This window comes from Vipera ursinii (genome assembly GCF_947247035.1).
Source record: "Vipera ursinii genome assembly, chromosome: 7".
NCBI lineage: Eukaryota > Metazoa > Chordata > Lepidosauria > Squamata > Viperidae > Vipera > Vipera ursinii.
The window spans coordinates 17,124,257-17,146,774 of NC_139521.1; the positions used below are offsets into that span (position 1 = coordinate 17,124,257).

A 22,518-nucleotide genomic window follows, 5' to 3' on the forward strand; every position below is an offset into this window, starting at 1 on the left:
TGCAGATTGTTTGTATCCCTTCAATTCTTCTAGTAACTTCCAGTATGATTGCAAAGTGTAATTTGTTACAGAAGTTGAAGAAATAAACAAAATTTCTAACTCAGGTAGAGAATACTTTATTTTATTATAACAAATGAACTTATAGCAGAGGTAGTGTTGCTCTATTCATTTTTTTGTAAAATAACTAAAATATTCTTCAGATTAATCTTGAAAGATCTATTTCCCTGAAACAGGGCCAAGAGATAGATACAATAGTTACAGATTTACAAATATCCTGTATTCTGGATTACATCCATTATTAGTATGACAATATAGAATAATCAGGATAAAATTAGACCAGAATATATTTAAACTCATCTTACCGGGTATTTTCTGAATAGAAACAAATACATGCAACTAAAGCTTGTCTATTTACTAATTAAGGCACCATCACATTCAGGCTGTAGAACACTAACCTCAAAGCCGATGTGTCCAGTTCTGGTCAGCCTGGTTACAGTGTAACATTTTAAAACACTCTGACCTCTAAGATGTGTCCACTGATGATAAACACCACAGGCACAGGTTAAAGGGTTGGGTTTTTTTTGCATCGATTTTTGAGTTGGGGGAGGGGTAGGATTTTAATTTATGGAAAAGGTCAAAGTAGAACACATCCATTTTTATATTTGAGTAAACATTAAAGTTCATGCATCCAAGATCCATTTTGCTGCTGAGCTTTAGTACCTGTAGCGTGATCTGAGGACATGTGGCCTGTAGATTACTCTAGCCTTCATAGAGAATGGGCTCCTTAGACCACATAACTTTTACAATAGTAAATTCCAAGTTGTATTGTTTTGTAGCATTGCCCACATACTTAAAAAATGGATTAAAACTACATTCCATTATAAGCTGGTCCTCCTCCACCTTCAGGTACAACCCAGTTAATATTCTGGCTGGGATCTTTAATATCACATGTCTTACAGTGGACACAGTTCTGAGCATTTATCTGTAATCGCAATCCTTCTCCACTTTCCACGGGAACATACTCATAAACTCCTGAAAAATAGAAAAGTAATTTTAGTTCAAGGGACAATAGAACTCAATCAGAAAACTTCTTATTAATGAGGGGGGGGGGAAAATCACATTTGTTAAAACAATTTGAAAGCAGAGTGAAGTTGTCTGTTTAAATCCTTTGCTTCTCCCAAAATTGGTAGTTACCTGCTGGGCAGAATCGCTGCTCAGGTCCATCATATATAGCTAGGTTATAGTTGACAGGAATACTATCATCTTTCAGAGTTAAATGAGGAGGCTGGTCGTGTTCATGGTTTGTACCACTCAAAGCTACTGATGAAAGCAAATCAAAACTGATTTTTCCATCAGGTTTTGGATATTCAATAGGTGTACAATCTTTGGCTGGCTTTAGCTGTTTTGCATCTGTTCCTGAAATAACGTAGAGAAAAATTTGATAAAAAAAATTGAGTACACGTAGGTGACAGTATAAAAACCTTTAGTGAGCTGAGAGAAATGCCATTTTAAATAGCTTTGTTGTCTTTGAACACACTGCTTGAGATATTCTGCACTTCTATAAAGAAGAATTTTAACAACTATTTTTGTATTGCATAATACTAAGATATATTTAGGGGAAAATACATTTCAATTGCATTGGGCTAAAATAAATCAAATGCATAAACAGTATCTTTTTAATTACCACAAATGTCGCTCAGTTTTCTCTATTAAGATTCTAATTAACTTGCAAGACTGTTGTCAGCTTTACTAGGTAGACCAGACTGGAAACATGACCAGCCAAGCTAATTCTATTTATTGTAAAGCTACATAAGCAGAATCTCAAACATCTGAAGCTACTGTTCTACCATCTCTTTTATAGCCAGAGAAACAAGGGTGGGTCTGTTCTGAGCCTCTTGCCCCACCCACTATCCACCAGCTGTTCCTAGGCAGTATCTCTTTGCTGCCAAGGTCTTTCCCGCTACCATTACAGTAAGACACACATAATAATAAGTAATGAAAAATGGGGGGGGGGGCTTTCTAAGAGAAGTTGGGGCGGTTGCATTTAGAAAACGGGACTAAACAATTTAGAGGTATTTTTCCTTTTATGGAACAAATGTCATATTCCTTTGGAACATTTATATGGCACACAACTGTAGAAACAGGCTACCCTTGTTATACCCAAAACAGTCATTTTGATAACAGGCTGGCCATCTTTGCAAGACTGGTAGCTTTCTGCCTTCTAGCACTTTTTTCATGGTACATTTAAAAAGTTGAGACAGCTTGTTTATATTTATTATTAATTAGATTTCTATACCACCCTATTCCCGAAGGACTCGGCGGTTTACAGGGCAAAGTTAAAAACAGTACAAAGGTTAAGATAAAGTTAAAATTAAAATAGGATTAAATAACAATAGCCCAAATTTAAATTTTAAATGTAAAATTAAAAAATTTAAAACCCCTCAGTCCAGGCCAGATAAATCAAACAACCAGGTTTTAGGTCCCGGCGAAATGAACGAAGGTCGGGGGCGGTCCAGAGTTCCACAGGCAGGTCATTCCACAGGGCAGGCGCGCCCACAGAGAACGCCCTCCCCCTGGGATCACCGGCCGGCACTCACTGACCGGCGGCACCCTAAGGAGGCCCTGTGGGAGCGCACAGGACGATGGGAGATTGATGCTGGCAGCAGATGCTCCCTAAGATAACCCGGACCCATGCCATTTAGGGCTTTATAGGTCATCACCAGTCAGTAATAGTATAGTATAGTCAGTAATCATGGACAAATGTTTATGTTCTCTACCCTCTCATGCACAATCACTTAGGAAAAGAGTATACGCAGATTTTTAAATTATTATGTTTAGCATTGGCTGCCTTTGTATATCATGCTAAATATAATTAAAACATCTGCCAAATTAAAATATTCAATTAATATGCAAATAATTTAACGGTTTTTCATCACGTATGGTTATTACAAGCATGGATGTCTTTCTAGATAAAGTAGGCAGAGCTCATAAAAGGGAGATTTATCAATGATTGCCAGTTAATGCACTAGAAGAAATACCCACACAGACACCATGCTTCTAATACTTTATGCCCTGTTTGAATCATAAGTGGCTTACAAAATCATAGACTATATGGAATGTGATGGTCAAACCAAATACGTACGAGCCTAATTCATTTTTTAAAACTTATTCTGAAAGATCTTACCAACTTGTACGTCAAAAATAAAAGTTTTAGAAATTTACCTCCGTGGTTTAGGGTCCAAGGTTCGAATCCTCTTAGTATCCAGTAGAAAACACCAGTGTAAATCATTCCTCCATATACACCCAAGATTCCATGACAGGAGGGGCGAATATTCCTAACTCCATAAAGCTCTTTCCACACCCATGATTTTTTCAGATTTTCTTCATATTCAGGCACATGAAGGCCTAAGAATAAACAAATAATTACTAAAAGGCATTGCAAATTTTTTCATTTTGAAACTATTTTTACCCTGGGAAAATGTAAATTTAAAGTACAGTGGACATTGGAAAGAGTAGGATAATGCTAATATAACCTGGAACATGCTCATGATTATCGTGGTGCAACAAACTCCAGAGCTATCTCTGCTTCTGCACCCAGAAAAGGCAGATTGAAGTACCCCAGGTCTGTAATTTTGGGGAACTCCACTGCCAGCCTGCTAATGGAGTCAAGGAGCTTAGGCAGGGAGACTGCTACACAGCACAGGCTGGTACAGTGCAATAGTCCCAAATGAATTCTAGAGTGCAATTTAACAAATAGGATTTCGCACCTAGCAATCTGTGGAACACTGCCCCTGGAATCCTCCCAAACATTTTGGATAACAACTGCTACTCTCTCATTTTGGTTGATGCCACACATGAAACTTAAGACACACCTTCCCCTCTGGCTCTAGGCAGGGTTCAGTGATACAAGCTAGATCAGTCCTCATCCACAATCAAATCACAGGTGCTCATGACTTTATTATTGACTAACCTGGCATTTAGCAACGGCATCCAAAAGCCCAGGGCCTTTTAGTTTAAAAGAAAAAAAATCTTGCATGTGGTGTATTTACTTTTTCACATTATCTTAATTTATTTGCTTTTTAAGTGCTCCACCTACATTCTATTCATCTGCGGTATGACATCGATTAAAGCAATAAACTAGTGGTAAGTAGAGACTTTCCTGAATTGCCAAAAGTACATGTCTTTTAATCATACCCCTCTTACCTATTGTTTTTGACTGGAGATTTTCGTTGATTAGTTGATTGAAAATGGCTTCCGAAGCCAGCATTCCGCTTTTCATAGCAGTGTGTGTACCTTTAATTTTGGGAACATTCATGAAACCTGGGCTACATCCAATAAGAACACCACCAGGAAAGGAAAGTTTGGGTATGGACTAAATGTGAAAAAAATCTATTAATTGGACTGTTGCAACAATCCATTTACAATAAACATTTTTGTAACTGAAACAATGGTTTCTTTATGTCAATTTAAGCAATTAAAATCTTGATCAATTAGTACCAAGTGTGTTTTCCCAACCCACCCAAATCCAAGAAAGTAACCTTATATCACTATTACCTGATAACCCCCTTCATTAAGAGCTCGGGCACCATAAGCAATCCTCTTCCCTCCTTCAAAGGTCGGTTGAACACTAGGGTGATGCTTCCATCTCTGAAATTCTTTAAACGGGTTCAAAAAAGGGTTTTGATAATCTAAACCAATCTAGAAAGACATGCAAGTAAAATCCAAAATGAACAAACATGTTTCAGTCAAAAAATTACTTGAACACATCCATTTATTTATTTATTTATTTATTTATTTATTTATTTATTTATTTATTTATTTATAATGAGACTTGTATGCCGCCCTATCTCCTGAAGGACTCAGGGCGGCTAACAACAATAAAATACAAATGAATACAAATATTAAAGAGAATTAAATTATGTCAAAGTCCCACTAAAACCAATAAAAACATTTAAAATCATAATTAAAATCCCCATTATCATCAGTCCAGGTCGGCCTGTTGGAAAAGATATGTCTTAAGGTCACGGTGAAAGGACCGAAGGTCTGGGGCCATCCGGAGCTCCCGGGGGAGTTGATTCCACCAAGCAGGTGCCCCAACAGAGAAGGCCCTCCCCCTGGGGGTCGCCAGCCAACATTGTCTGGCCAACGGCACCCTGAGGAGGCGCTCTCTGTGTGAGCGCACAGGGCGATGGGAAAACGTTCCTGGCAGCAGATGGTCCTGCAAATATCCCGGGCCTAAGCCATGTAGGGCTTTATAGGTAAGAACCAGCACCTTGAATCTCACCCGGAGGGCAACCGGTAGCCAATGCAGCTCACACATATTAATTGGTGAATATGCACACCTTACTTTGGGATACAAAGATACATTTTGTAGCAATAGAATAATTTCTTGTGATTCTCACATTGACCCATTTCAATATTGCGAGGTATGTTATGATGAACATAATTTAACATGCAATATATTTTTACAAAATAATTTGTTTCTGAGAAGAAAGTCAACTAAACTAAAATACTTATATCAAAAATTATATCCAAAAGAAAGAAAAACTTTTATGAAGGGAAATAAAGCATTCAAACAGCATATTAAGACATGGCTTACAAATCAGAATAACTAAACCTAAACACACTACACTGTGTCCTAAGTGTTTGGTGTGAATCATATCATGGTGCTAAGGCTAATTTGCCCTTTCACCTATATTTTCTCCTTCACTCACAGCTTGACACAAAAGGGAGGGTTGGTAGAATGAAATGCAATAGTGGGGGGATGGTATCCAGACAACCGAGGCAACTATGGAAGTTTTCAAAGACACAACGTGGCTTGCCGTTTTTTCGTAACAAAATGAACAGAAGTGATTGGTGAATGCAATGGACTGTGGGTGGCTCGGAGGGAAAGGGGGAAATTCAGAGCTGGTTTAGCTTCTGTGTCAATGTAGTTTTTCAGTAAAGTATTATACTCTTGATAAAATTATGTACCAGGAATTTCTTTTTCTGGAAATGCCAACTGGACAGCTGACACATGGTAACAGTGACTGGTTGATTTCTATTTGCCATGCTACAAGAACATAGACCTCTGATGTGTAAACCATGGTTCCCAGTTTAGAAATAATTAATGTGTGCTTAGAAATTGAAATGCTTAAAAAGAAGGCTGTACCTTGGAACTGAAGTTTCATTGAAGACAAATATTTCCTCACATAATAACATCTACAGTGAGCAATCATGAGTCAGAGATTGCTTTAATTTGCAAAGAAGCTAGTTTTACAGGGGTAGGCAACCTAGGCTCTTTTATGACTCATGGACTCGGCAGAGCTGACTCAGGAATTCTGGGAGTTGAAGTCCATGAATCATAAAAGAGCCAAGGTTGCCTACCCCTGATTAACTTACAATAAATATAGAATACTTACTACAAAGCCAACAGCTATTAATGGTTCACCCTCATTTAGATGATAAAGAAATGATCCTCCATATGTATGCCTGTCCAATGGCCAGCCAACAGTGTGTTCCACTTTTCCTGGTTTCCATTTATTTTCATCAATAAGCCACAGCTAGAATATCAAAATTATATTATGAAGTTCATAATAGGCTGCTAAGTACAGCACTGAAAAGTGCACTCTGTGCAATTTGCATAATGCAGAGCTGATTAGTGAAATTTTAAAAAAATCAACAGTTTCAGCTTTATAAAATTTTAAATAAAAGTCTTTTATTTGAAACCATAATAGCATACATTCACTTTATAATTCTGACTGAATAACCGAGCTATCAAATAAATTACAGTACAGGAATTTGGTAAATGTGCAAGTGTGAGCAAGTAGGAAATGCGCAAATAGGAATATGGATGTTATTATATATTGCAATATCACCTTGAACTAGCAAAGTACTAAACAGTTTCACCTAAAGAAAATTACTTTCTTATATACTAAGCATCTACAAGATTAACAGAACAAGAATTATGGTTATAAGTGTATAATATAGCATACCTCTTTAAGTCCAATGCCATAAGTCTGTGGTTGACAATTCTCCCTCAGATTACACTTGTTGTACAATTGTTTTGCAAGGTGACCATGACAACCTTCTGCAAACACTGTAATTTTGGCATGTAACTCTAAACCTCTCTCAAAAGTACCCTATAACAATAAAACATATCATTATATAGTATGCATTTTAATTTTACGTATAGTCATAAATACACATCTGTGTGACATGTTTTCTTTGTGCCACAGACAGTTTTCCATATTGCTCCAGAGAAATCCATCATCGCAGGAAGTTTGTGGATAATCAGAATCAGAATAGAGTGGGTTCTCAAACACCCAGTCAATAATAATTAAAGTATTTTATGAATTACTGGGCTTTGACTTGAGATTTCTATTTTAGGCAAATCAAGTGGATATTCTAAAACAACAAACACATAAAATCAGCAATGATTATGCTGATCTCAACTCTGGCACTTGATATTTATTGTCATGGTTTAAAGTCAATATTAAATTAAGAGGCCTAAATATTTTCTACAACTTTATATTAATCACTTTTTAAAATATTAAAATAATCACTTTTTACAATAATAATCATTTTTTACCAGTCAAATAATTTCAAGCACCTCTGTTACAGTAAATGTGTTAATAAGAAATTTAACATTTACCTTAGGTGCACCATCTTTTTGGATGCCAACATCATTTGTAGCAATCCCTTTTACGCTTCCATCCTCATTGAAAAGAACCTATAATAATGTCAAATACATATAATTTCAGCATAATTATAACTTATTGTAATTGTTGATTTGCTAAGATTCAGCAGAACTTTTTATTCTTCAAATAATACAAAATACTGATTCATTTCAGATATTATATGAAATGTACTGCAAGTTCAAGAAATTTCATAACTGTACATAAAATACGTCATTACCTCAGCTGCAGCATAGCCTGGATAGACTTCAACACCAAGTGCTTCTGCTTGTTCACCCAACCAGCTCACAAAATGTCCTAGACGAACTATGTAATTCCCATGATTAACCATGGGAAGGCCTAGTTAAGAAAGAAATAATCAGAAATGCTTTTATTACTTAACATGACAACAAATTATTTTAAAGTTTATCTTTTGCCATTGAATTTGAGATGATAAGTAGTCATTATCATTTACTTAGCTGAATAAACAGCTATGTGCATTAGTTCACAAAGCTGTCATGCAAAAGTATTGTAGGTAGTGCTCATTTAACAACTATTCATTCAGCAACCATTTGAAGTAATGACTACACTGAATGAGATGTAATTACAACTGTTTCTTGTAGTTGCAGTTGTTGTCACACCCTGCAGTCACATGAGGGCACTGAGTCTGAGAAATCAGATGAGGAGGAGGGGCCTGGAGTGACATGAGAGTCAGAGGAAGGCTCTGAGAAGCTCCAAGACTTACAGTTGGATGAGGAGCCTGGCCCCTCCACTCACACTCAGGCTGAGACACAGCTGTACTGGGAGCCTGAGTTGGACAGTGATGAAGAACAGTTGGGAAAAATGGATGCCCAAATGCGCAGGCAAGAGAAGCGAGTAGGACAGAGGAATGCAATGGCGTAGGAGAAGGCATTAAGAAGCCACGCCTTGGCTGAATTATAAAAGGGAAGTTGTGGGAGGTGCTGGTTGTCGAAGGCAACCCTTCATTGAGGATTGAGTTTCTGTGAACTGTGTTTGCCTTGGACATTGACTCAGGTCTGTGAGAATAAAAGGGGTTGTTTTTTTCTTTCAGTTCCTGCCTGTTTCTTGGAAGAGGGGTTTCTCCTTGTGAGCATAACAAGGATTTACGTAGGCTGGGACAGAACAGTTGGTGAATTAAGATATTGTCTTCATTAGTGTTTTATAAATACAGTAATACAACACTGTCAATATAGACACATTACAGGTAGTCGACTTACAACAGTTCATTTAGGGACCATTCAAAGTTATAACAGCACTGAAAAAAGTGATTTATGACTGTTTTTCACACAACTGTTGCAGCAACCCCATCATCATGATTGGCAAATGACGCATATTTATGAGTTACAGTGTCCTAGAGTCATAAGATCACCTTTTGCAATTTCTCATCAGCAAAGTTAACGGGAAAGCCAGATTTACTTAACAACTGTGTTACTAACTTAACAACTGCAGGGATTCACTTAACAACTGTGGCAAGAATGGTCATAAAATAGGGCAAAACTCACTTAACAAATGTCTTACTTAAGAAATTTTGGGCTCAATTATGGTCATAGGTCCAGGACTAGCTGTACTATTTTCTTGAGTAAAGGAACAATTCAGGGGGGCTTTTGCCCAGGTTCGCCTGGTGCACCAGTTGCAGCCCTATCTGGACCGAGATGCCCTACACACAGTCACCCATGCACTCGTGACCTCCCGGTTAGACTACTGCAATGCTCTCTACATGGGGTTGCCCTTGAGGACCACTCGGAGGCTTCAACTGGTGCAGAATGAAGCCACGCAAGTTGTGATGGGAGTTTCCCGATACTCCCAGGTTGACTCAGCCTTCCATCCTTCCAAGGTAGGTAAAATGAGGACCCAGATTGTTGGGGGCAATTAAGCTGACTTTGTAATAATGCCGCTTGGGGGGTGTATGAAAGCCCTAATAAGCAGGCATATACATAGAATGAAGGCTACTGCTAAGCTTGTAAGCCGCCCTGAGTCATCGGAGAAGGGCGGGATATAAATGGAATTAAAATAAAAATAAAAAATAAATAAAAACACCTCTTCTCCGCGAGCTGCATTGGCTTCCAGTTGCCCTCCAGGTGAGATTCAAGGTGCTGGTAATGACCTATAAAGCCCTAAATGGCTTGGGTCCGGATTATCTAAGGGAACACCTGTTGCCGGCATCAACTTCCCATCGTCCTGTGCGCTCCCACAGGGAGGGCCTTCTCAGGGTACCGCCGGTTAAGGAATGCCGGCGGGTTATTCCCAGGGGAAGAGCATTCTCTGTGGGTGCGCCGGCCCTATGGAACCACTTCCCACAGAACTTAGGACTGCCCCCGACCTTCATTCATTTCGCCGGGACCTGAAAACTTGGCTCTTCGAACTGTCTGGCCCAGACTGAGGGGTTTTAATTTTAATTGGGTTTTAGTTTTAAATTTTGGGGACTTGAATTAATTAATTGTTTTAATTGATTTTAATTTTTGTATGTTCTGCTTTTAATTTTCCCTGTAAACCGCCCTGATTCCTACGGGAATAGGGCGGTATATAAATTCAAACATATATGTAAATTATTCAAATTGCTCATAAAGAATTTGGGAGGCTGAGATGATCATTTCGAACTTATTATGTTCTCATCAGTCAGTTATACCCTTCATCTGAGATTCGAACCTGGGCTGATTATATATTAGGCAGTTGTTTTAACTTCCTGAGCCACAGGTTCTTTCTCTCTCTTTATTAGCTAGAAGGCAAGGGAAATATGTGTTAAGAATTTGTCAAGGCTTTTTTTTTTGAATGCACCTTGCTAATTAACTCTTTCTTTCCTGCTTTGGCCTGACTCAAGGCTTATCCACAGGATATAGTCAACTTATGACAGCTGATTATTTGTGTAAATTATTCAAATTGCTAATAAAGAATTTGGGAGGCTGAGATGATCATTTCGAACTTACCTATTATGTTCTCATCAGTCAGTCATACCCTTCATCTGAGATTATATATATAGAAAACAAATATATATATATAAAATATATATATATATATATATTACATCCCAATTCAAATGGCAGTTTGCATTAAAATAGATTTGTATTCAACACTACCTGGAAGAATGGGAACTGGAATTCTATAGTTCTTTGTTAAGATTCCAAATCTGTCTTCTGTTACAGGAGTATGTAGCGGAGCCTATGGAAAAATAATGAGATATCATGGTTTGAATGAAGAAACATCCAACTTCTTTAAAATCACTTAAATATTTTGATCTTTACAGATATTCTTTAAAGTGGAAGATTTCATATTCTGTCTGAAATAAAAAGTTATAGAATATAAAAATGCACCTCCTGAATGAACAAACAGGAAAATAAACTAAAGTCATTTTTATTCCACTACTGAAGATGTACTACTGAAGGCAGTTAGCTAAAAAATACTGTTATTTGAATTGCACTGATAATGATTGTTTTCAAATACTTATTCTTAGTATTCAAAATATATCAATCTAATAGTAACCTTCAAATCATTAATCTGTTTTGTAAATAATATTAAGTAGAGATGAATTAGAACAGGTGAACTTACTCCTCGTTCTTTCCAATCTGGAAAAAGTTCTTCCAAGGCACGAGGTTCAAGACAAGCTCCAGAGAGAGTATGTGCACCAATCTGAGCGGCCTTCTCCACTAGGCACACACGGATTTCTTTGCCATGCTCGCTAGCTAACTGCTTGAGTCGAATAGCTGCAGAAAGTCCGGCAGGACCTGCTCCAACTATAACAACATCAGCTTCTTCTACAAATCTTTCCATGCTTATCCCTTTCATAGAGGAAAATAAAACCAATAGATATGGTGTTAAATTAAAACTGTTCCATTCTCCTTGATCTAAGGCATTAATAACAAATTCATATAATGAACTAAAATAAGATAGATGCATACTAGAACTTTTGTTTTGTCTTGCTGGAGAATTATTAAGTGGCAGCCTCCATCTATTACAATTGTCGTGCTTAACTTAGCAAAATTTACATAATACTGTAGATTCTAAAACCCTGTTTATGTTGAATGTAAAAATAAATCAGTTACAGACCATAAAACATGTTGCTGGAGAAATCTAGGACAATAACTTAAAAACTATTAAGATTGATAATTACAGAGTCCACAATACAACTTCAAACAAAATAGATTTACATTTCTGCAAGCCTATGTTTACTTTCAGAGTCATAGGGACACACTAATTATTGCAAATGTTCTCTGCCTTATCTCTACTTAGAAAAATAATTATATTTAATTTTAATTCAATATGTCAAATAATCATATTTAATTTTAATTCAATATGTCAAAAATAAAGATAAGGTATTAATAAAAGAATGTGAAGTTATTGTTACATATTACTACTGATTTATAGGATATCCTCCCAAAATAAAGGTAGTCCTCAACTTACAAACATTTGTTTAATGACTTTTCAAAGTTATGATGGTGCTGAAAAAAGTGACCCTGCATTTACCACCTTCACAGTGTCCCCACAGTCACATGATCAAAAGCATTTAGCAACCAGAAGATATTTATTCGGCATCCTGGGGTCATATGACTGTCTTTTATAACTCTACCATGGGGCTACCAACAAGCAAAGTCAATGAGGGAACACATATTTGATTTACTATGTGATTCACACAACAGCTGTGATTATTCACATAATGACCACAGGAACCAGATCATAAAATTGGGTGTGATTCAACTAATGACTGCATTGCTTAGTGACAGAGGTTTCAGTCCCAACTGTGGTTGTAAGTTGAGGATTACTTTTATAACTAGCCAATCACAATTATTTGTGATTGGCTAGTTATAGATTACACACATCATGCATATATTATGTAATTGTATTTGTTAAACATTTTACTCTTTTCACTTCTAGGTTACTCTTTGATTATGGAAAAAGTATATATGCATCATTTAAACATTGCCACTTACCTTCCCACCGTTTGTCTTTCTCCCGGGGATGAATGGTATAGTGAGTGGTGATACGAGGAACTGTGGAACCAGAAGTCCATCTTGCTGCATATAAAGGTAGAAGACTGTCTTTTCTTGCAGACTTAAAGGCATACAGAAGATGAAGTGCTGAAGTAAAACAACAACACTTATTTTGTAAACAAATTTTATTTTAATGGTTGTTTAGATTGGATAAGTGCTTGAACACTCCAGTATTATTTGAGAAAGTATGCATGCAGTCTTTATTTAGCAATCACAGTTGGGACCAGCATCTCCCTAAGCAACTTGGTCACTAAGCAAAATATCAAATGACCATGAGAAGTTTACAATCTCACATTTGATATTGCTGGTTAAGTAATAGTATCGTACTGAACAATTAAGCTGTGTCTCATTCTATAATTTTATTGATTTCTATTTTATAATGGATAGCATATACCATAGCATATTCTTTAAAATGTATATTGTAAAGAAAAAGGACTGCTGTATTTCTTATACTGATTATTACAGTGAACCATTGGATTTTCAATTTATTATTACAGCCAAAGACTGAACCACTGGGTTGGTTCTTGAGGTCCTTAAGTTTGCATCCGGTAAACGACTCACAATGTCAAGGCTGTAGGTGCTATGGGTTTACTGATGGCATCTAGTCTATTGTTTCATTTTTGTTTGTTATGGGCCTGTTGTTTCATTTCTATTAGTTTGAATCTAAGTTTTGTTAACCTTCCTCATACTTCAGCCAATTTTCTTTGCAGCTGAATGTTGTAATTTCCAACCTAAAGTGTGTGTTTTCCAAATTAAAGGGACCATGCAGCACATGTGTACAAACACTTCTGAATTTCTTGTAGTACCATGGATTGGTTGCAGTACCATTCTTTGTTTCATTTAGTATTTGATCATAGATTGAAATCTCTATTATTTGTTAATGTATCTGGAAAACTTTAAACTTCCAAAATATTATGAAGCAAAGTGAAAGATTCTGCATCATAAAGTAGTATTAATAGTAGCAATGACTAATACTTTTCATTTTGATAGCAATGCTTTATGTTGTTTTTTTGTCAGAAGCCTATGTTGTTTTTTTGTCAGATGCGTCATGCCAAAACCATTGCAAGCAATGGGGAAGAAGTCCCAATAAGCTGCGTGACGTCATGTGACATTGCGAGTTTGACATGCCTGCCCTATATCAAGTACTCCAAAGACTGAGGCAGTTTGATTAATTGTTGATATCAGCTGTGGCAGACATTTTTTGTTTTTGGACAATTATTTAAATTTATAGGCTGCTCAACTCCAAATGAATCTAGAATTTCTGTTGCTAAGCAAGGCAACTGGTAAGCCACACCTGATCTTACAACTTAAGTGAATCACCACAGTTGTTAAGTGAATCATATAGTCGATAAGCAAATCCACCTTCTACCATTGACTTTGCTTGCCAAAAGCTGGCTGGGAAGGTCATAAATGGCAATCATATGTCCAAAAGAAACTCATGGGTTGCAAATAGCCCTCAGGTTGTACACTGTCTTGCCCTGTAATTAGAACAGTAGTAGTGATTGCATTCCATCCCCACCAATCAGAGGATGTAGCTAGTAACTTGAAAAAATGATTCTTTCTCATGTTTTATTATTTGATGGATAGCAAAAAGAGAGACTACAGCTGGCCAGATAACAACTCTGAGAGGCATTTCTATTATCACCAGAGGAGTGCTTCAGTTTGCCTACCTCTCAACTTCTTTTTCTTTGCTGTACCTCTGTGTTGGCTTGGCTGGGGCGTGCCAGGATCAATAACTTTGAAGGGGATGAAAGTAAATTTGAGGAAATGGAACCAAGAAAGCCTGGGCAGCAGAATAGCAGATGACACACAAGGAAATCTGCAGGAAGGGACAATACAGTAAGTAACTGGGCAGCAGCCAAGCAAGGACTAGCTGCCAGTTCTCTGTATTCAGCTGTTGGGCAAAAAGGGATAGTGATTGGTTAGTTATTCTCTGCATGCCCTAATCTAAAATGCTCTTATTTCTAAAAAGGATCTGAACTAGACCAAATAGTATGAAGTAGTTTGAACTGAAATTGGAAGAATATGGGAATAGAAAGACTGTCATCTTAAGAGTTCCTCCAAACAGATTCTTTCTTCTCACTAGCATATTCAGATCTCATGTTTATTACCTTCTATGCAAGTTTGTTTTGCATTTTTTTTCTTCATTCATCATAATTACACTATTACGAATACATAGGTCCTGCTAATATGTTGTTCCACAAGACTGATCTAATGTTCAAACAAAATTACAGTATGTTGTAAGCCAGTAACCTTTGCCCTAATTTTTTTTCTGACCGATAGGGGGAAAGGAAAAAGAAACTTGAGGTTTGAGAATCCTGTCAAAGAAATCCTTTCTGATGGCCACCCAAACCCCATCCCCAGATGACTACCATTTTTTTCATGAATTGTTTAATTATCTTATTTATTCCCATGAATTTTGGTCTGCCAAGATCAGAACTCTGTCCATTTTCCATGTTGATGACATTTGAATCAAAACCCTGATTATGCTTACAAGTGCAAGTGTGACTTATACATTAATATTTATTCATTTTATACTCTTTATCCATCTACATTTACAACTGCATCCATCTAGTTAATGTATATATTAGCAGTCTGCCTATTTTCCACTGACAGCTGTCAACACTTCTCCAGAGAATATTTTGGTGATCGGGACTTGTACCAAACTGGAACCACACACAGATAAAACCAGGAACGTAGCACAAATAAAAACCGCACATCTTTTCTGGAGAAAAATTCTTGGCTTTTGTTCTCTATTTCTAGCCTTAATTCTTACTTTGAGCGGGAATCGAGAAAGTGCACTCTGTAACGGAAAACTTTCCTTTCTTCCCGAGCTTTAATGCAAGCGTACCTTCAACGGGCAGAACGATTTGATGAGAATTAAACGATATGCGTTAAGAAGAAAGAGAGAGAGAATGAGAGAGAGAGAGCCAAAGTCAATGCAGGAGGGAAAAGTTGCAAAACCCGAAACCCTTGCCACTCTTCAGAAAACAGATCGAAAAGATTATTTCACCTTGACGTGAAAGCCCGCAGGTGGGAAACAGCATGGTGCTGAGTGAGGGTACCTTCAGGCAAACCAGAGAAGCAAGTGCCGTAATTCTCCCTCTGGGATTTCCAAGACACTCCTTCCTATTGCCTTTGTCCACAGCTCAAGGGAAAATCACAAGCGGGTTTCCATTTCCCCCCACTTCTTCAGCTAAAAGCAACACACGCGCCCCCACGTTCACGTCGAAATCGCCGCGCTCGCAATAGAGCTTGGAAAATGGAAGCTCTACAATAGAGCAAAGAATACATCCATTAAACTATCCTTCCCAGCATGCTCCGCAGGACGGGCCTTCCTGGTGTTTACAAGGAAAAGCGGCGAAGCGCTTTCTGGGAGGAGTAGTTCGTAAGCGCCTCAGATCATGGTCACCAAAAACGAACGGACGGGCTACAGCAGGTAGCATAAGGCTGGGGGGTTTTTTTGTGTGTTTTTCTTTAGTACAATAGAATTGGCTTTCCAGTTTAGCTCGGAGAGTAACGAACCCTTTTCAGATCTCCGGAGCACATTGTCAGAACTGCTTGGAATTTTGAACGAGCGTTCAGACCAAGGCACAGCCTAATCATTTTCTATTTTTTTTATATATATCTTTAAAGGCGCACTGCGGAAGCCGAGTAGAATTAAAAAGGCGGGTGTAAAAATGCTGCAGGGAGCATTGATTGGTTGGAGCGCGCTGGGATTTGGTCTACCGGGCCAGGGGTCTTCAAACTTGGCCCTTTTATGACTTGTGGACTTCAACTCCCAGAATTCCTCAGCCAGCTGGCTGAGGAATTCTGGGAGTTGAAGTCCACAAGTCATAAAAGGGCCAAGTTTGAAGACCCCTTGTAATTTTGCGCTGCGTTTATCCGTAGGAGTTATACTTCAATTGCATTGGCAGACGGACGTCATTTAGGCAAGTTGTTGGCAACGTCCTCACTAGAATGGGAGCGTGATTCTGAACTGCCCACGTGCGGCTTTTTTTTCTATTAGAATTTTTTTAATCATTCTGTATATTATAGCGTTTGAAGAAAATAAGAGCAACGTATTTTTGTTTTTCTGAGCGCTCGGTCCAAATGCATTATGCCAGATTTCAAGTCACCCCTAACAGAATACAACAGTTTCCTTCTGTATAAAAAGCATTTTCTTACTTTGAGGTCAATGCATGAGCTTTACGGTTTTGTTTATCTCTTACTTGACTGAAATGTGAAGAAACTATATTATAAGTAAGTATATAATCTGCTTTCCCCCCCCCAATAGAGTGACATTGAATCTGTAGACAAATCCTGGCTCAGGGTTACAAGCAAGTCAATTACTGTATGCAGCATTTGATAATTTAATGCAACTATGATGATAAAAATACTGGAATGGCTTATTCTTTTTCAAGCAGTACATAACATAACTACATACAGGGCTTTTTTTCCTCATAGAACGCTCAGAACGGAGTTCCGGCACCGTTTTTGGATGGAACCTTGTAGGGTAGGCAAGGCGGGTTGTATGACATGTGTGAGTTCCGGCACCTTTTTCTTTTACAAAAAAAGCACTGACTACATAACATTGAGTAACTTTGCATTGCTTTAAACTAATATATAATTGCAATTTTTGTTCAGAGGGGTGTTCAGAGTATAGGAAATAAGATGTGCATGAACTCTTGTAAAGAAAATCAAACATTTAATAGAGATAATGGTGACTGACATGGCATACATAACTGAAATAAAGGTAGCCCTCGTCTTACAACCACAACTGAGTCTGAAATTTTTGTTGAGGCATTTGTTAAGTGAGTTTTGCCTCATTTTACGACCACTTGACACAGTTGGTAAGTTAGTAACAATAGGTGTTATCTGGCTTCCCCGTTGACTTTGCTTGTCAAAAGGTTGCAAAAGGTGATCACATGGCCTTGGGACACAGAAATGGTCATAAGTATGAGTCAGTTGCCAAGCATCTCAATTTTGATCACATGACTATAGGGATGCTACAAAGGTGGTGTGAAAAATGGTCATGAGTCATATTTTTCAGTGCCATTGTAAATTTGAACAGTCGCTGAATGAACTGTTGTAAGTTGAGAACTACTTGCATAGGGCTGTTTGTACTGTATGTGGAAAAGGCAGTCCTTGCAGGTATCTTGGTGCGGAGTTATACGGGCTTTATAGATTAAAACCAGAATTTTGAATTGCACCTGGAAAATTACTGGAGACCAGTGAAGCAACCACAGAATAAAGATTACATGATTGATGCAGATTTGATTTGATTTGTAGGGCCCTCCATTTTGTACCAGTTACTCTTTTGTGTGGTCTTCAGAAATAGCCCATACAGAGAGCCTTGTTTAATTGAAATAGATGGCAAGCACTGCATGAAGCCCGAAGGCCTCATGCCCCAAATAAATTCACAACAGGGTACCTGCCAAAGCTGGACCATGATACCCACATCCACCAACACAAGTTACGGCTTTATCTTGCCTAATTAGCCATAACTATGCATCCAGGAGAAACCTGTATCACAGACCTGTTCTTTCACAGTGAATGGACCACCCTTTGCACAATCGCCAGACCCAGCAGAGATCCTTCTTCACAAACTTTAGTCCATCTTGCTTGGGTTCAGCCTGTTTTTATCCCATCAAGATACGAAAAGCCTCCAAGCACCAGTTCAATACACCCTGGCATTTCTGGTGCAGCCTCGGGTAGAGACTTCCTAGTCTCCACTGCAGCCTAGATATTCTGGAGCTCTTTCACCAAAGTATTAACCAGGCTTGATCTTTGCTTCTGAACCGATAGAAGAAGAGCTAGGTACTGCTTTAGAAAGTGTATGTTAAAAAGTAACGTGTCAGATTACTCATGACTACCTTGTTTAAATGGTATCTATGAGCATGTTCAGGCTTAGAATCTCATAATGGGACCAAAAAAAATTGAAAACTAGGCAGAGGCACTGGGGGGGGGCAGGCCATCTGGACATGTTGTGTGGCCACCTGGCTTGCGGGAGGCTTGCACGGCAGTAGGTAGAGGCAGGGGCACGAGGAGGAGGCAGGTGATCCCAACGCACTGCGTGGCCACTTGCCCCAGCACAGCCGTGAACAAGCTGAGACACAGTAGGATAGAGTGCATTGGGATCACCTGCCTCCCCCCAACATGCCTCTGCCTCCGCCTGCTGCCAGTGCCTCCTGCAAGCCTCCTAATAGCCAGGTGGCTGCACAGTGCATCCAGATCACCTGCCTTCCCCTGTGCCTCTGCCTCCACCTGCTGCTCAGGCAGCTGCACAGCGTATGAGAATCCCCTGCCTCCCCCCTTGCCTCTGCCTCCACCTGCTGCTGGTGCCACTGCACAAGTCTCCTGTGAGCCTGGCGGCCGCACAGCACATCCAAATCACCTGCCTCCTCGCCTCTGCCTCTCCGCCTCTGCTTCTGTGCTCGGACTTACCTGCGCTGTATGGGCTGCGGCTGCTGCCTGAGCCCCCAGGGCTCATCACCTCCTGTGCTGGCCATGACCCCCCAAGCTTATTTTTTGGGGTAGGGGTTATATTAGAAGCACACTAAAAAATCAGGCTAGGGCTTATTTTCTGGGTGGGTCTTATTTTCGGAGAAACACAGTGCTTTATCTACAAAATTGTGTATGACATAACATTTATTTATAGTCTAGTTAGTTCAAGTATTCCAAAATTCAGTAAGCATTAAAAAGTACCCAACAACCAAAATAGAAATTGTCTTGTATTTTCCAGGCCTGAAGAATCTAGGATAAACTATGCAACTGCATTTTTCCAAAGTGAGACAGGTTAATAAGAAGACTGACAAAGGTGTTTTTTTTTTCCAAAAAACATCTGGACTGATTTTTTTGATATTTTTTTTGCGTCCATTCCAGGAAGCTTTATCAGTTGTATTGGATGGTGTGGGAGATGGAAAGACGGTTACTGACAGCTGAGACGAGATGATGGGGGGATGGAAGGATAGATTCTGACAGGATGGTGCGGGTGGGTGGGTGTGAGAATGGAAGGATTGTGTTTGTTTGCAGTCATCTGGTCTTAACACTCTGAGCCATTGAGGCTACTTGGGGCTTTATCTGTGCCCTCAGGGTCACCTGAATTAGAGGTATGGAGTCTTCTTGGAACAGCATTGTAAATTGGGAATAGGTGGTGTTGAATTCCTCCCTCACCTGTTGAGGGAGGACTGTTCAGTTCTAACATAGATGGACTGTGGCGTGCAACTTGTTCTCTGACTGAATATAAGGCTGCATGCAAATGATAAAAGGTTTTCCAAAGCAAGTAATAGATATAACTCAGATGAATACTCTCTGTATAATGCTGGCTAACAGGTTCTCAAAGGATGAGATGCTACAATATTCAAATTTTTTAAAGCATCTGGGGGGAAAACAAGACTTTTCTGTATCAAACTGAAACTTGTGGAATGGAATACTTTATGAAATTACATTATATATTCGGTAAGTATCAATAGGCGCTTGCTGTTTTCATAACAATGATGAAAGTGTTGCATTGTAAACTGCATCTTTCATCATGTGTGTGATGTCATGACATATGTACAAAATGGACAGTATTGCAATGCCACAATGCTGCTTTTGTCATTTTGACCCCAACCCAACCCAAAATCCTCCCTCTTTGAGGATGCCACTAATATTACATAGTAAAATCTAAATTTACATCAGTTTTCTGGGATGGGTAAATAACATTTCGCTGGAGCAGCTTTAATGTACATGAATATTCTAGCTAGGATTTTGTATTTGTTGAAAAAAAATTCATTTCCCCAAACTATATCTACAGCCTTCTGTAAGTATTTGAAGCACTAACCCGCTTCTTTATATACAAATGCCTAACCACCCCTCCCCCAAAATGCCATACAACTTTCAATGTGTTTCGTCTTTGTAGGTATAGAAACATCCCAGCATCACTCCTATTCTACAAGTGTTAATCTGTGGCATATTTCAGGAGGTTCTAGAATAAACAGATGCAGCAAGGAAAGAGTGCCTTTAAGCAGAGAGTATCTAATTTGACTAAATAGAATATTTCTTTTTATTTTGTTTTTTAGGAATATGGATTAGTTTTAAAAACAACTGCTGGATTCAAACAAAAACATCCCTGAATAATCTCTCTCTCTCTCTCTCTCTCTCTCTCTCTCTCTCTCTCTCTCTCTCTCTCTCTGTGTGTGTGTGTGTGTGTGTGTGTGTGTGTGTGTGTTAAAAAATCTTATGGCCTATGCAATAGCTTTGCCATTAAAGCTTTCCTTATCTTCATTCCGCCCCACAACTTTAGATGTAAAGGTACATAAAAAACCAATTGAGCCTTCTATATATACCAACTGTTCTTTATCTCATAAATCTCCTTCTCTCACATACATATAATGTTCCTCCTTCCATCAGAAATAGCAAGAAAAGAGGAGGAGAAAGGAGATTGAAGCAAAAGACAGGTAAACTTGGAAGGGTAATGTTAATTAACTTGGAGGCAGATGAGGAAACTGAATAGGTCATCCCCATTTAGGTGTTAAATTTAGCAAATAAGGCATCTTTCTCAAGTCATAGCTAATTGTTGAAAATATTGACTTCTCATGTGTCTTCATCCATATGTATCCTCTGGCTTTTCAAAACGTCTACTCTTATCAGCAAAGTTAAGACAAATCCTCAAATTAATCATATTGGGGAAAATCCTAATCTTCCAAAAATAAATGTTATATAAAATCTTATAGTGGGGCTTACTCATATACAGCTCACTTTTGTCATCTGGTGGAGTTTGATAAGTCCCAATCACTTAGGTATTAGGATAATTACTAAGTTAACATAATAAGCATCAGGGCAAGAATTCTACTCATGGCTCTTTAAAAAAATAAAACTTTTACATGTTATGCAACATATATAGGCATATTTTTTCATTATAACATTTCCATTTTTTTCTAAGGCAAGAAAAATATATTCAATAAAAATTATTACATATCAAATAAATTCTTAAAAGACTTTACAAATGTGAAAGGTCTTTCAGATTGTTAAATATGGTTGGAGGAAGTTATTCAACCCTGTTGTTAGCTAGGTCTCTATGAAAGAAAAACCTACAAACATAGTTAACTGTCAGAACCCAGTTCTTTTAGGGAGAGATTTTACTAGATGGGTCTGGGTCTTTTCCTTTTTCCCTCTGTGGGTTCTGCCATACTCCTAGGGGGAGGGGAAGGTCTTTGGGGAATTGCTATGTATCTTGTCCTTTTGCTTAGCCGCTACAATGTATCTTCTCCGCTCCCTCTATCTGCTTGCTCTTTGAACTATTCTCCCCTTGATGCCAAGCTGGGGTAACAAAGGAATGTGCCTCCAGCCATCTGGCTTATCTCTGGCTGCAGAAGAGAAGGTGCAAATACCCAACAACGTTTTCACAGCCTTGGGAATGGAGTCCCACAGCGGACTTAATACCTGAGGATTGGCCCGTTTGAACTGACCAGATGAACTATTGGGGTGGGGTTTTCTTTTTGGTCCTTTAACCTGTTGATTTGAGCGGGAAACCCTCAGATCCTGCCTTCTATGCCTGCTGTCAATTTCTCCTAATAAAAGTTCCTTTTGGGATGAATCTGTTCCAAGATTTCTGCTTTCTTGGGAAGAGGTTTCGTAGTGGGTCCTTACATTAACAGTAGATTGTGTCAGGTCTGTCCTAGCTAGATCCCTAGGAAAGAAAGACCCTCAACTCCATTTCATTGAAATGATAGGCTCTTTTACTAAGGATTAGTGGTTGCAGCAAAAGCAAGGCTAGAACTGAATATTTCCATGTAGTTACAAGGTTTTCCCCCTCTGTGGCCCTCCCCCCCCTTGACCAGATCATCAGTGTCCAACAGCATCCCATTACGATGTTTTAGGTACCGCTTTGATGTCAG

The 22,518-nt window shown here is 38.6% G+C and overlaps 2 protein-coding genes across 2 annotated transcripts; both read right to left on the minus strand.

Annotated features, from left to right (window-relative positions):
- Positions 1-100: 100 nt before the first annotated feature.
- Positions 101-15,959, minus strand: ETFDH (electron transfer flavoprotein dehydrogenase). Its single transcript, XM_083367950.1, has 13 exons — positions 15,672-15,959; positions 12,599-12,745; positions 11,220-11,449; positions 10,751-10,832; positions 7,897-8,015; positions 7,634-7,711; positions 6,975-7,121; positions 6,402-6,542; positions 4,555-4,698; positions 4,204-4,372; positions 3,223-3,405; positions 1,195-1,416; positions 101-1,032 (listed from the first exon to the last, which is right to left on the minus strand). Exons 1-13 carry the CDS (start codon positions 15,703-15,705, stop codon positions 869-871), a joined length of 1,860 nt encoding a protein of 619 aa, XP_083224076.1. The 5' UTR covers positions 15,706-15,959; the 3' UTR covers positions 101-868.
- A 3,349-nt stretch (positions 15,960-19,308) lies between these two features.
- RXFP1 (relaxin family peptide receptor 1) lies at positions 19,309-20,163 on the minus strand (the record flags this gene model as incomplete). Its single annotated transcript, XM_083368070.1, is given in 4 exon segments — positions 19,309-19,656; positions 19,853-19,936; positions 19,940-19,991; positions 20,087-20,163. Coding segments are annotated over 4 exon segments (561 nt in total).
- Positions 20,164-22,518: the final 2,355 nt, after the last annotated feature.

Bases quoted from the DNA above. Each gene is read 5' to 3' on its own strand.
- ETFDH (XM_083367950.1), bottom strand. From the start codon at position 15,705: ATGCTGTTTCCCACCTGCGGGCTTTCACGTCAAG. The intron at 11,450-12,598 runs GTAAGTGGCAAT...CCTCTATGAAAG, and splicing joins GAAAGACAAACGGTGGGAAG to GGATAAGCATGGAAAGATTT. The intron at 1,033-1,194 runs GTAACTACCAAT...TCTATTTTTCAG, and splicing joins GCAGCGATTCTGCCCAGCAG to GAGTTTATGAGTATGTTCCC.